Here is a 15,956-nt window from a genome sequence, read left to right on the forward strand (position 1 = left end):
TAGATTATCGACATTAAATGTCGACTATTGCCCATCACTTTTCTGGCTGTGTACGTATTTAGAAACTTGACTCCGCCCCTAAAATTAGTGCGATAGGGACAACTGCAGCTGAGGCGAAAAATCCTGCGTAAAAATGACAAAAATCGAGGTTTCGTAGTCCTCTTTTTCCTCCCCCAAAACTTAACCAATCGTAACCAAATTTGGAAATCTAAAATGATTATGAAATTATCTGTGTCGGACCGTTTTGCTTTTTTGGCTAATTGATATCAGTTTTGAATACCACGCCTCTCATTGCGGCATAGTCTATTAGGCCATTTTGGCCGTTTTTGAAGGGCTCTAGCGCCTTAAAAAACAAAAATATCAAAAAAAGCAAAACGGTCCGACACAGATATTGACAATATTAATCTGTGTTGAAAAAATCATTGCTCTAGCTTCAAAAACCACGGAGGAAAACGAGGACTACGTTTGTATGGAGGAATGACCACTCCTGTTGGCTCTTAAATATCCTATATAATCATCATCAGCAGTATAGAGCTGGCGCAAGATAGGGAAAGTTGGAAGATACTCCACCGACAAGAGAATAACTCTTAAGTTAACGATGATAATATTAATTTTTTAATTTTAACCAAGACAATCATCATCGGCATTAATTTTGTAATCATCAAGCAGAAACAACTGCGAACGATACCCACCCAAAGTTTAAAAATAAATGTAGGTAAAGTGGATAAAAGTGAAGAAAGAATAGTGAAGTTGTCTCGGTAGCACAGTTGGTAGAACGATGGGCTAGTGATCCAGAGTCACGAGTTCGAGTCTCGTCCGACACACAGATTTTTCCACTTTCCATTTATTTCTAAGCTTTGTAAATATAATCTATCTATTAATAACATCGCCCACACTGTTAACTGTCCATCGGAGGATCTTATGCTTTTTGTAATAAGGTCCACCGATGAGCAGTTAAAAGTGTTGCTAATTGTAGCAATTATTAATTTATTTATTTATTTTTCGTCTTAAGTTAGGTTATTTATAATATGAATATAAAATTAAAATACAAAAGCACATAAAAAACAATAAAAAATACAATTATAAAAATAGAGAGAGAAATACAGAAAAATACAGAAAGAGAGAAAATACAATTATAAATAAACACATTATAAAAAACCTAACCTAGGGTGCCGCCGGCATATGATATGATATGATATGATATTTATTGGTAAATATTTACATTTACAAGTCATCTTATTTACAATTATCTTACATATAACATTACAAAACATTACAATTAATAATAACATTTTATTAAATACATATATTCCTATATAATTTAGTAGGTAAGCGATTGAGCCAATGACCCGTGGCTATCGAAGAACTCGTCAATGGTATAGCACGCCATTTCTAGTAGGACGGTTTTTAGTTTGCGGACAAATATTGCATCGCTAGAAGCTTGCTTAATTTCATGGTCGAGTATGTTGTACAGTCTGATTCCCATTACATGCATAGACTTCCTAGTTTTCGCGAGGCGACACGCGGGCACGACCAACTGATTACGCCTGCGCGTCACGCTACCCCGGAGTTGGTTATGAGTGGGGATCTGATCAAGATTTTTTCTTACGTATTTGCATACTTCTATTATGTACACACTAGGTAACGTGAGTATTTTACATTTTCTAAACAGTTCTTTAGCCGGATGGTCGAGCGGTTTTCTAATCATAATACGGAGGGCGCGCTTTTGTAATTTAAATAGCCTCTCACGGTCCGCAGCAGTACCCCATAGATCTACACCGTAGATGAGTATAGAATGGAAGTATCCATAGTAGGCTTTCCTTAGGTTTTCCTCAGAAAGACTGTTAGTTAGCCTAGACAACGCGAAGCACGCAGAAGCGAGACGCTTACACGTCGCATCTATGTGAGGTGTCCACGTTAGCCCCGCATCGATTACAAAACCTAGGTATTTGACTTCATGTACATGCGGTACCATAATATCGTTCAAAACAATCCCAACCCGAGTATTTACATTTCTCTTTAATTGGAAGTGCATTATGTTTGTCTTATCGACATTCAAAAGCATCCCATTAGCAGTAAACCAATCAGATATCCTTTGCATTGTTTGAGTGAGCTTTATTTCCAAGCTAGTGAAGTCATCGGCTGCTGTTATTACACACGTGTCGTCGGCAAACATAACACACTCCACGTCCTCGATGGCGGCAGTAATGTCGTTTACAAGGACCAAAAACAGGTTATTTCCCATCGTTGATCCCTGTGGGACAGCACTGTCCCCCAATTCTTCAAAGTTAGAGTTAAATGATTTTATGTAAGTGGTTTGTTTTCGTTCCCCAAGGAAGGACCTTAATAGTTCAAGGAAGGATCCATTGACTCCATACCGCGAAAGCTTTGCGATAAGCAGTGCGTGGTCAACTGTTTCGAAGGCGCGCGACAGGTCACAGAATATAGCTGCGACATGTCGCCCGGCCTCGAGATGCGCAGTCACCCGCCGCACTACATCTCGCGCCGCGTCCGCGCAGCGGGGCAGGTCCCAAGCTGCCGGTGGTCAGGGCCGCAGAGTGAGGAACCGACGTACTATACGCGCCGTGTCCAAAATTACCGCCTTCTGCATCTGACCCTTGATCCAACCACCCAGCGAGAGTCTCTCTAGGTGTTGGTCGAGACTCTTCGCTATGAGACCGTTCGCTGACACGACTATATGAACAATGATCGTCGAGTCAACATCCCACATGGCGGTTATCTCGTGAGCTAAGTCTAGGTACTTGCTTAGCTCAATTATGAATATTATTGGGTGTCATTCTGAATTCCTAACAACGTTTGTCCTAAAGTCACTTGCCCTAACTGGTTTGTCCTAATGGGCACATGCTCTAACGATCAATTGTCATAACGATTATTTTCCATAATGTAATGGTTAACCTAAGACTCATTTGTCCTAAGCATTTGTACCATAACTATCAAGATACCTAATGTTTTTTACCATATTCTTCGAAATCCCTAACAATGTTTGGCATAAAATAACATGCTCTAACTGTTTTGACCTAATGGCTATTGCCCTAATGATCAATTGTCATAACAGTTACTTTTCCTAATGATCAATTATCATAAAAAATACTTTCCATAATGAATGGTAACGAACTGTTGCCACAAAAATGGGTTAGGTTAGGTTAGAACTGTGACCCTCGCAAAAACGAACTGCTGCCACAAAAGTGGGTTAGGTTAGGTTAGAACTGCGATCCTTGCAAAAACGAACTGTTGCCACAAAAGTGGGTTAGGTTAGGTTAGAACTGTGATCCTCGCAAAAACGAACTGCTGCCACAAAAGTGGGTTAGGTTAGGTTAGAACTGCGATCCTTGCAAAAACGAACTGTTGCCACAAAAGTGGGTTAGGTTAAGTTAGAACTGTGATCTTCGCAAAAACGAACTGCTGCCACAAAAGTGGGTTAGGTTAGGTTAGAACTGCGACCATTGTAAAAACGAAACGAAATAGGGAAATCAAAATTAGGGCATACGAGTGTTAGGTCAAGCAACGATAGGCTAAGTAAAATTAGGTAACATGATGGTTAGGATATATAATTTTTAGGCCTAACAATAATTAGGTAAAATAAGAATTATGCTACATAACATTAGGATAAATACTCAATATGGAAAGTGCCATTAGGGAAAAACATATTAGGACAAAAAAAAATCGGCCATTCGATAATAGGGAAACCAAAATTAGAGTATACGAGTGTTAGGACAACTGATCATTATGACAAACAATATTAGGGAATGCAAAGATAGGAGAAAAGACTTTAGGGATTCAGATATAGATCCATATTATTATTGATGATTAATAAATAAGAAACGATGAAGCTGCTTACCCTATGAGTATCTCGATGTAATAAAAGTCTGTTAGGCCCCGCGGCCGCCAGCACGTGGTGGGGCGCCGCCACGTGCAGGCGCCGCGAGCACACGTGCGCGCCGCCCTCCACGGGCAGGACTGATATTTGTTGCCATACCTTATTTGGACATAAATAAATATGTACAAGAAATCAGATTTAGGCAAAAAAAATACAATTTAATTATGAGGAAGTAGGGCAATTCGCCAGTAACTGGCCACTTTTAGTAACTGGCCACCCCGAATCAAAAATGAATTCTATTCACCTATAAATAGGATTCATTTTATTATAAGGTGGCCAGTTATTGAAAGATGGCAAATTGAAAATGAATTCTGTGTATAGGTGAATAGAATTCATTTTTAGTTTAGGGCTGGCTATTACTAAAAGTGGCCAGTTACAGGCGAATTACCCTATATGCACTTGTAAGTATATTGATTTACCGTATTTAAGTAACATACCACTGTATTAAAGCAATCTGATCCAGGTTTCTGCCCGCCTCCAGGGGTTGTGCTTCCTTGCAACGGACCTAAAACAGTTATTCATTAGTTGTATATATCTGAAGAGCTTTAAACAATTTCATATTCAGATGGTTTAACTTTTTTTTAACTAGCTTTTGCCCGCGACTTCGTCTGCGTAGAATTCCACTGCTGTCACTAATTAGTGACAGCAGCTAAAGTAGGTATAGCGCCTGGATAATGCTAATAGCAATCATTCAATTCGCGCATTGTTTACTTCAATTATTAGGGAATTCATTATCTCTTTCAATTCCACCCCCCTTTGCACACTCTTCACGGATAATTTCCACATAAAAACTATCCTATGTCCTTCCCCGGGACTCAAACTATCTCTATACTAAATCGGTTCAGCGGCTTAAGCGTGAAGATGTAACAGACAGACAGACAGATAGACACACTTTCGCCTTTATAATATTGTTAAATATATTCTCCGATTTCGCTAATACGAATAGATCGATTAAGAAAATTATTAGTTTGTGTGCAAAAGCGTAAGGCTGCGTTTCCGCCAGAGATGAGCGAGGATGCGTAGCGAGGGATGTGTTTAGAATCACTACACGCCGAGCGAGGAAAACAAATGAATCACTCTATTGGACGCCAATGACCGATATATCCTCATCGGAGGTTCAACGCCAACGACTGATTAATCGGTCACAGACCACAGAGCAACATAGACCTACGTGCATATGCATAAAGTTCAATTTCAGTTTTGACGCTTCGGTGACGTGGCGTCCGCGTGACAGCTTTTGTGTTAGACACGGCGTCGAAAAGGTTTAGAACACATGCCTCGCTAGGCATCCCCGCACATCTCTGGTGGAAACGCAGCATAAAGTCCAATTAAATATTAGGTACCTTTAGACAGCAGCTTGTGTACAGGATGTGCCCGTTGTGTCAAATTCCACACTGAGAGAGTAGAACCGGCGATGAGGAGGGAATCTGTGTCCTCCCGGAGACTCCAGGTCAAAGATACTGCAAAATACAAGTCATATAAGTCGGACCAAGCTAACTGTGCAACGTATTTTCAATAATAAATTACATTTAAAAAATCCACAATGGTGAATATGAAAGATTACCAGGCGTATAATCCAGATATACCGCAGGTAGAGGTTGCACAATAAGCGATGGTGCCTGATGCGGGGCGCGAGATAACGTAACGGAGCACACGGCGCAGCGAACACAATTCACACCGCCTGCGGCTACTATTAGGGTGCCATCTGGAAACAATGAAGATAAATAAATATCTAAATAATCAAGTTTCTTTATGTCCAACACCAAAATAGCCCAATCGCTCTTGTACGAGCTTATGCCCAGGATTGAAACATATACCTATATTACCTATAGGCCAGGTTTTATATAGAAATAGAAACATACTTTTATGAGCCAGACTAGCCGCAGGCACTCTGTCCCTAGTTGAGAGACATTCGGCGCCGCTGAGCGCTTTACCCAGCTCTCCTCATAGCCATGACCAGCAGGCCCTCGGTCCTTCGCTGGGCGGAGACATTCGGCACCGCTGAGCGCTTTTCTCTGCTCTCCTCTCCTATGACCAGTAATTAAACTGTAAGTAACTTACTTTTATGAGCAACACTCGCAGCAGGCACCCTGTCCCTCGCTGGCCGGAGACATTCGGCCCCGCTGAGCGCTTTGCCCGGCTCTCCTGAAGGCGTCAGAGCGCCGATGAGACCTGTGGCGGTGATGATGCAAGCGCCTTCACATGCTATGCCGCTGAAAAATGAAAATAGATTAGATAAACAGGCATTATAGGCACATAACTTAACTTAAAAGTAAATAAGTTTTTCCTAATATAATTATTTTGAGACAGTCAGCAGCAGAAGTTGCTAAGCGGGCGAGGTGTTTATAATTACTTTGACACACTCTTATTCTTTTAAAAATAAAGTCGTGTTAAGATCATTTTGAACACCCCGCCCGCTTAGCAACTTCTGCTGCTGACTGTACAAAACACCTATTGTTAACAATTGTTTTCTTTCATGAGTCTTCACATCTTGACGTGGCACCTATTCTAACAATCAGATCTCAAGCTGTCTCTGTTGTTTTACCACAAAGCATACGTTGTGAGGAGGAGGAATAGGAGGAGGAGGAGGAAGAGGAGGAGGAAGAGAATGAAGGGGGAATTAAAAAAATTCTAGTTTCACAGGAGCTTTGTAGTTTTAAATGACGTATGCTGTTCCAAGGGTTAAATGGTACTTACCCAAAACCTTTTAGCGTTGGTGTAGGTCTCAGCAGCTGCAGGCGTTCCGCCGCCGGCACATCGGGTTTCTTGTCGCAAGATACTCTTCGGCCGTTGTGGAAGAATGCCGCCTTTATCACGTGTTCACCTGCATACAATAATACAATGTTTATATTGATACATTCATTGTCACAGGACAAACGTACCATCGCCCCACACTGTTAGGGGTTGTGGCCTACTCCACATTAGTATTAAAATTACGCAACAGAAATAAATCCACAAAACCTTCTTCGTGTGGACCCACAACGTAAGTCGACAACATGGCCGCGCGCGAGCCGGCAACCGTTGCTAAGCAACGATCGTCGCTCGCGCCGAGGCCGCGCGCGCCGCGCCCCTCCGGAGTGTTACCTACGTCACGGGAACAGACGCACGCGCATCAATAACTAAAATACTATCCGTGTACCGACTGTGATATCTTATTATAAAAGACTACTTGACTGATTATGTATGGTGTGGTGCATGAACTTAACAAGTGTTTTGGTGAATTGTGTGTGCCTTTACTAACCGCTTGTTTAAACGCTAACCCCAACAAATAATAAACCTTAAACTGTAATTCCAGAAACATTACATACTGTTTACTAAGTGAGTGCATTATCATTTACGATCTACGTAGGTTTAACACCCACAGGGTCATCCATTAATTACATCACACGTTTAGGGGGGGGGGGGGTCCAGAAAATGACAGCGTTTTACACAAAAATAAAACGCTAATTAAATAACTTACCATATTCGAAACCTAAGAATAATATTGAGAATGGCAACATTGTGTTGTCGGTCGTATTGTCCTTTTCTAGCATATACGTCCCTCTCTCTCTCTCACATTCCCACCACAGAGCAGTTGGTTTTGACAGGTGTTTGACAGTTACCGCCAAAACAAATTTCCAAGTCATTGGCTTGCTGTTTTTCCTTCTGGAAGGTCGTGAAGCTAAACTGCTGGTGAGTTTTTGAATTTGTACCCCAGTTTAGCTGACTATATTGAAAAACAGTTTCTAACGGCTTTTGCCGTTCGAAATAAATATTTAAATTTAGTTGTCCGTTAAACTATCTAGCAAATAAAAACGATCCGGAATAGTGATGTGCAAGTGTTTTCAAAGGCTGCCTGCGCGCACCGTGGCTATGCCAATGAAAATACTAAAACACATGTTAGAAAACACATCGAGCTGGTAAAGCGTGCACATGTCACCATTATAATTTAATTTTATACCTACATTAAGTCTCTTCAGAGTCTTGTTAGTTTAAATCTTTGTGTGTATGTATAATAACGGTTGAAATTATAATACTTAAATGGTGATCTGTGGAGGCATACCCTTCAGTTTTCAAGTGATTTGTGTCTTCGAATACGAAAGGATCGGATAGTTAATACGTGTTACGTAGAACCTACGTATGAAGGTAGAAGCTTATAGACGTGTAGGTTTTATCTGTCCAAGTATCTATCAGCAATTTGTCTTTTTATCCCGTTCCGGGTTAATATAATATTTATTGCAAAATTTATTTTTTGGTAATAAACTTGCTGATAAATAATGTGTACCCGCTTAGGAGTCGACGAAGCCCCGCTTCGCGGGGCTTCTATTTCCGCTCTGAGGGACACAAGGTAACGAACAAACCTACATCGCAAACATTGCATTTATTCTTGTGGAAAGTGAGTACTTCGGCAGTACATAAACTTAAATCTGACTAGACATAGAGAGAGATTAGCATGGCTCTGCGCAAGAATGACATGACAACTTATATCTCTCCAACTTTGAAAAAAAAAAAAAAAAAAAAAATGGTTAAAATGTAGGTAGGTACCTACTTAAATAAATAACTTAGCAGGTACTTACAGCCTAAAAAGGTTAAGGAAAGAACTATTGCATGTAGTTGCTATATGTGCTTGTGTTATTTTGGATTTGAATAATTTGATTATTAATTATATACGTAACTACATACAAGATGGTCAATTCTTAAGCCTACCTACCTACCTACATAAATAGTACACTTGTAAACGTTTCAAATAAAATCGGAAGCTTGTGATTTAGAAGGGCATTAAGAGCGCTCTTACAAGAAAAGTCGAAATAATGCAAAATTGATGATACTAGTCGACGAAATTCAGGACTTTGTACTCATTATTAGAAACAATGAGTACTTGTTGCAGTAAAAGCGTCTTCTTATCTTTTTAAATATCGTTGTAAATATTAGAAAAAGGACTTATTAAATTAGTAATGATTTTTTTTCTGATGGTCGTTTCCGAAAAACCCCGTGAAGCACTGAATGGCGAGCTCTGATTTGGAAATGTTGAGAAGTTTACTCTGCTAAACCTGGCTATTTTGTATTACTAATACCCTGTACTTTAGGCATATCAAACGATATTTTTCCTACATACCTTTGAGAAAGAGAAAATCAAAGTAAAACGAACTCAATTTTCTCTCCGAAACAAGTGTCAATTCCTACGAAAATCAACTTAATATCGAAGTCATTTTCATACTCAAGCAATCTGCAATGTTTGCTTATACTGTTGGTATACATTAGTGTTTATGAAATTCTACTATAATTTTTTGGCAATTTTTTGAAAACTACTCTATATTACCGATGACGCGCGCTGCGCCAGCTCAGTGCCGCGGCAGAGCTTGTAGAGGCAGGATGTGTGTCGGTCGGCTCCGCACATTTTCAACGGCGACGACGAGGTTTATTATCATTGTGTGCGGCGGGCGCCGTGTAAAACGCTATACTGTGTGCGTGTAAACCGCAACGAGAGACTTTGATCCTAGCACTGTTTTTATAGTATTATAATTTATAATGGTACAGTTTAATAAACTACCGGACAGGATTAAAAATATTTGAAACGACCTGACATTCTATATGTATTTATTTGACTCAAGATAGTACTCAGGGTCTGATGATGGAGCTGGAAGGTGGTCACCGGTACCAATCAACCATGCAACTAAACCACTTCGTGTTTAGGCTCGTTTTATTCATCTCAACAAGATCTTTGACACAAGATAGTACTCAGGGTCTGATGATGGAGCCGGAAGGTGGTCACCGGTACCAATCAACCATGCGACTAAACCACTTCGTGTTTAGGCTCGTTTTATTCATCTCAACAAGATCTTTGACACAAGATAGTATTCAGGGTCTGATGATGGAGCCGGAAGGTGGTCACCGGTACCAATCAACCATGCAACTAAACCACTTCGTGTTTGGGCTCGTTTGATTCGTCTCAACAAGATCTTTGACACAAGATAGTACTCAGGGTCTGATGATGGAGCCGGAAGGTGGTCACCGGTACCAATCAACCATGCAACTAAACCACTTCGTGTTTAGGCTCGTTTTATTCCTCTCAACAAGATCTTTGACACAAGATAGTACTCAGGGTCTGATGATGGAGCCGGAAGGTGGTCACCGGTACCAATCAACCATGCAACTAAACCACTTCGTGTTTGGGCTCGTTTGATTCGTCTCAACAAGATCTTTAAACACAAGATAGTACTCAGGGTCTGATGATGGAGCCGGAAGGTGGTCACCGGTACCAATCAACCATGCAACTAAACCACTTCGTGTTTGGGCTCGTTTGATTCGTCTCAACAAGATCTTTGACACAAGATAGTACTCAAGGTCTGATGATGGAGCCGGAATGTGGTCACCGGTACCAATCAACCATGCAACTAAAACACTTCGTGTTTGGGCTCGTTTGATTCGTCTCAACAAGATCTTTGACACAAGATAGTACTCAGGGTCTGATGATGGAGCCGGAAGGTAATCACCAGTACCAATCAACCATGCAACTAAACCACTTCGTGTTTGGGCTCGTTTGATTCGTCTGAACAAGATCTTTGACACAAGATAGTACTCAAGGTCTGATGATGGAGCCGGAAGGTGGTTACCGGTACCAATCAACCATGCAACTATACCACTTTGTGTTTAGGCACGTTTTATTCATCTCAACAAGATCTTTGACACAAGGTAGTACTCAGGGTCTGATGATGGGGCCGGAATGTGGTCACCGGTACCATTCAACCATGCAACTAAACCACTTCGTGTTTGGGCTCGTTTGATTCGTCTCAACAAGATCTTTGACACAAGATAGTACTCAGGGTCTGATGATGGAGCCGGAAGGTGGTCACCAGTACCAATCAACCATGCAACTAAACCACTTCGTGTTTAGGCTCGTTTGATTCGTCTCAACAAGATCTTTGACACAAGATAGTACTCAGGGTCTGATGATGGAGCCGGAAGGTGGTCACCGGTACCAATCAACCATGCAACTAAACCACTTCGTGTTTGGGCTCGTTTGATTCGTCTCAACAAGATCTTTGACACAAGATAGTACTCAAGGTCTGATGATGGAGCTGGAAGGTGCTCACCGGTACCAATCAACCATGCAACTAAACCACTTCGTGTTTGGGCTCGTTTGATTCGTCTCAACAAGATCTTTGACACAAGATAGTACTCAAGGTCTGATGATGGAGCCGGAAGGTGGTCACCGGTACCAATCAACCATGCAACTATACCACTTCGTGTTTAGGCACGTTTTATTCATCTCAACAAGATCTTTGACACAGGGTAGTACTCAGGGTCTGACGATGGAGCTCGAAGGTGGCGACGGGTACCTGTCTATCATGTAACTGAACCACTTCATGTTTGGGCTCGTTTGATTCATCTCAACAAGACCTTGGACACAAGATAGTAGTACTCAGGATCTGATGATGGAGCTGGAAGGTGGCCACAGGTACCAGTCTACCATGTAACTGAACCACTTCGTGTTTGGGCTCGTTTGATTCGTCGCGACAAGATCTTTGACACAAGATACTACTCAGGGTCTGATGATGGAGCTCGAAGGTGGCGACGGGTACCAGTCTATCACGTAACTGAACCACTTCGTGTTTGGGCTTCGTGTTTGGTTTATCACCTAGTGTCAAAGATCTTGTTGAGACGAATCAAACGAGCCCAAACACGAAGTGGTTCAGTTACATGGTAGACTGGTACCTGTGGCCACCTTCCAGCTCCATCATCAGATCCTGAGTACTACTATCTTGTGTCCAAGGTCTTGTTGAGACGAATCAAGTTTAGTTGCATGGTTGATTGGTACTGGTGACCACCTTCCGGCTCCATCATCAGACCCTGAGTACTATCTTGTGTCAAAGATCTTGTTGAGACGAATCAAACGAGCCCAAACACGAAGTGGTTTAGTTGCATGGTTGATTGGTACCGGTGACCACCTTCCAGCTCCATCATCAAACTCTGAGTATCGCCTAGTGTCAAAGATCTTGTTGAGACTAATCAAACGAGCCTAAACACGATGTGGTTTAGTTGCATGGTTGATTGGTACCGGTGACCACCTTCCAGCTCCATCATCAAACTCTGAGTATCACCTAGTGTCAAAGATCTTGTTGAGACGAATCAAACGAGCCTAAACATGATGTGGTTTAGTTGCATGGTTGATTGGTAATAGATATGAGCGCCGCGCCGGCGCGCCGCCGCCGCCGACAAAATTTTCGCGCCGCCGCCGCCGACGCTGCGCTATCGGCGTGGCATCGGCGTGACCTTGTTAGATAGTACTCCTTTCAGAATCAGAAATATATATTTTATTTAGTTTAGATCTTTAACAGCGCCAGTCTGAATAGCTTATAGACATTCAAAAGGTATTGTAAGTTGTAACTTATTGTATAATAAATAACTAAATAAATAAATAAATAATTATAGGTCCATATAATTAAAAAATATTGATGGTAAATTCAAACTTTTCTGTTTGGTAACCGCGCTAGTACTGTTAGGGCAACGAAATGACTAATTTTGCCAGCTGGCTAGCTCATCCGTCATCATCTCGGCCATAAGACGTCCACTGCTGAACATAGGCCTCCCCCTTGGACCTCCATACGTACCGGTTGGAAGCGACCCGCATCCAGCGTCTTCCGGCGACATTAATACGGTCGTCTGTCCATCTTGTGGGTGGACGTCCTACGCTGCGCTTGCTAGTCCGTGGTCTCCACTCGAGCACTTTTCGACCCCATCGGCCATCTTCTCTGCGTGCTCATCCGTCATTCACCGCGAATTTAATCATTGCAAGCATGGATTGAATGTCTTTAAAAGGGGTTAATTTCAGATATTAAGTGTTTTCACGCCCAAAGGTCCGGCCGTTGGCTTCGCACGGAATCACGGAAGGGCCTCGGAAACGGAATCTGGTCTCATATAAGCTTGGCCATTGTTCAAATTTCAAGCTTTGCTTTCTCGCAGCCCAATCTTTGGCCTCGCATCGCTCGCATAGAAGTAAAACGCTATCTGAACCTCCAAGTTTTCGGCCCTGTTTGGAGCCTAACTTTCGGCCTCACTTTTAAAATAAATGCTTGGTCATTAGATCTTCTCCGATCTTAGCTTCACTGCAGCACGGCCTTTAACCTCGCACCAATGTACCTGCAGGAAAGCTCCAGGTCTTTAACACTATGGCCTCGGTCTTTATCGGCCTTCGGACTTGCTTACACTGGACCTATAGTTCAATTCCAAGCTCTGCTCTCTTGCAGCTTGGCCTTCGGCCTCGCACAGAGGCGCGCCGTAATCGGCGCTCCGGGCATTCGGCCGTCAGCCAAGCTCACACTTGGCATTACCTGCAGCTTCTGGCCTCGCATGGGAAGGCGTCGGAAACAGGTCTTCGGTGTTAGGTGGAGCTCGGCCCTGGACCTCACTTTTTGACATAAATCTGTTTTTTGGGTCGTAATTGGTTAATGACGGAGCTTGATTTTCCTCACTTCGTCTCTTTGGACTGTCGACCAGACGTTTCCCTGATACAGTCAATCCGCTACTTTTTACTAAGCACAAAAGATAAGGGCCTCGCAAAGATCTTCCGGCCAGGGCCTCGCCAAGATTAAGACCGCCTCTGATGCCGCGCGATACTGTTCATACTTTATAAAACTTTTTTCGTGCCTTTATTGAATAAATTTTGCTTGAAATTGAAAAATGCACTTATTTTATAACTTCCTTACAGCAAAAACATGTTAACGGGTAAAATTTTGGTTTGAATTCGTTTTTCATTAATCAAAGGTGTTTCAAGGCCACGCCGCCGATTCGCCGCCGCCGCCGACCGATTTTGACCGGCGCGCCGCCGCCGGCTAAATGCCTATCGGCGCTCATATCTAATTGGTAATGGTGATCACCTTCCAGCTCCATCATCAGACCCTGAGTACTGTCTTGTGTCAAAGATCTTGTTGAGACGAATCAAACGAGCCCAAACACGAAGTGGTTTAGTTACATGATAGACTGGTACCCGTGGCCACCTTCCAGCTCCATCATCAGACCCTGTGTATCTTCAGTGTCAAAGATCTTGTTGAGAAGAATCAAACGAGCCCAAACACGAAGTGGTTTAGTTACATGATAGACTGGTACCCGTGGCCACCTTCCAGCTCCATCATCAGACCCTGTGTATCTTCAGTGTCAAAGATCTTGTTGAGACGAATCAAACGAGCCTAATCATGTTACTACTTGGTTGATTGGTATCCGTGACCACCTTAATCATCATCATTATCATCAGATCCTCAGTACCAGTTCGTTTTTAAACCCTCGTTGATACAAACTTTACAACCTATAGGTAACAAATGCAATGACGAAACATGTAAATAAGCGAGTACCTATAATTTCTTTCGAGTAATATACCTTCATAAGTACGAGTATGGGGCTATTCATAAATTACGTCGTTTCAAATGGGAGGGGGGGGGGTCTGGACATCGGATGATGGTAGCATGACGTAGGAGGAAACAGAGTCATCCGAAGCATGATTTTTGGATGATTTGAGGGGTGGGGGGGTCAAAAATCGTCAAAATTAGATGACGTAATTTATGAACAGCCCCTATGTACATTTGCACTGCATTTAGTATTTTCGTACCTACCAAATAACAGTTTTAGGACTTTAAAAGTTAAGTACAGTTAGTGTTGTTATGGTTGATTTCAATATGCTTCGCGAAGGATCAAGAATGTTTAATCCATCATTGTAGTGCGAGTGTGGCAGAAGGGATCGGCATACAGAGCTCGCACGGCCTGCCGCAGCGCGTAAAATACCTAAACTCGCTCAACGCCGAAATGTAATAGCGCTCTTAACGATACGGGAATCTTTAGATTGATTCATGTCACACTCTCTAAAAGTGCCTGTTAAAGCCTGCTTAAAGCCTTTCACCTTGTCGAGCAAGGAACTCGCAACTAAGGGAATATTACCCACAGGGTATTTGATTTGAATGATATTCTTAAACCTACGTCTGTTATGGTTCCACCTGCGCGAGGTGTGCCTAAGAGAATCTTTTATTCGTTCACAAACTAACGTCATATTATTTGTGATAAAACCAATATATTATGTACCTATCTAAGCCTGCGCAAGGCTGCCATGTTTCCACCTGCGTAAGGTGTGCCAAAGAATCTTTGATTCGTTCACAAACTGACGTCAAGTTATTGATGATGATATTATAACCTATGTAAGCCTGCGCAAGGCATGTAAATATCTCCTCTTAGAGAAAGTAAAACGGGTTTAAAATAATGTTTTGGGTAAAAATCAGTCGAAATAGGCAAGGCTTCGTTATTAGAGTTTTCATTTCTGTTTACCAATCTATTCTAAGGGTCCCGAACACCCTGTCGGCTAAACCCAAAATTGGGGCTAATTAACTGTGGTAAAAGTGAAAACTACTTACTATTTACAATAACATTTCTAAAATCATAAAAGGTAAAAAATAACCTAAGATTCCAGGCCTATCTCGACTCATTTTTATTTTAAAGATGATAAAATCTTTGCAACCTAATATATAAATAAAATTGTGGTCTGGAGACGCTAAGCCTCATAACTTGGGCGGCATAGATAATACTAAGAAATTTAGTCGCTGAATTTCGACTATAAGCCCAGGCAGAATATTGATAATTAGAATAAGGAGTGGTCAATCCTCCAAGGTCCAGATAATCTGTGGACCCTAATTAAATCAGGCTCGGTGAGCTCACGACACGACAGAGCTTACGATTCCATTCTGAAATAAGCTATGTTTACAATATATATTACTCATAGTGTGAAACAAACAGCCTGCTCAAGGTGTACAAAAGGTCCGTTTAACGGCCCTATGAATATCTAAAAACCTTTGAAGTCTAGGCCTGCTAAGGCAGACTAGAAATAAATACATATGATCCCAATGTAAGAGCAGCTCACAGTTGCATAAATTATATTTGCCTCGAGAGCACTAGTCTTTCAGTTAACATGTTTACGAGTACCTACACACGATATGACCAAGGTTACCTACCTATTTAATTATTATATCTCTGACTGCCATGGTATGGGAAATTATTATGTGCTGGCGGTGCTGCACAAGCATGTTTGAAATAAAATATA

General features: G+C 41.8%; 1 protein-coding gene across 1 annotated transcript in view; it reads right to left on the reverse strand.

Moving 5' to 3' along the window:
* The window catches only part of LOC134802996 (mediator of RNA polymerase II transcription subunit 16), a 44,930-nt gene that overhangs the window by 22,835 nt on the left and 6,139 nt on the right, over window positions 1-15,956 (reverse strand). The window contains exons 4-9 of the mRNA XM_063775725.1: window positions 6,596-6,722; window positions 5,960-6,111; window positions 5,463-5,603; window positions 5,242-5,358; window positions 4,336-4,403; window positions 3,860-3,997 (exon numbers count right to left, since the gene is read on the reverse strand). Coding sequence (XP_063631795.1) covers window positions 3,860-3,997; window positions 4,336-4,403; window positions 5,242-5,358; window positions 5,463-5,603; window positions 5,960-6,111; window positions 6,596-6,722 — 743 coding nt within the window. The remainder of the gene's footprint in view (window positions 1-3,859; window positions 3,998-4,335; window positions 4,404-5,241; window positions 5,359-5,462; window positions 5,604-5,959; window positions 6,112-6,595; window positions 6,723-15,956) is intronic.

Source organism: Cydia splendana, chromosome 25, assembly GCF_910591565.1.
Source record: "Cydia splendana chromosome 25, ilCydSple1.2, whole genome shotgun sequence".
Taxonomy (NCBI): Eukaryota; Metazoa; Arthropoda; class Insecta; order Lepidoptera; family Tortricidae; genus Cydia; species Cydia splendana.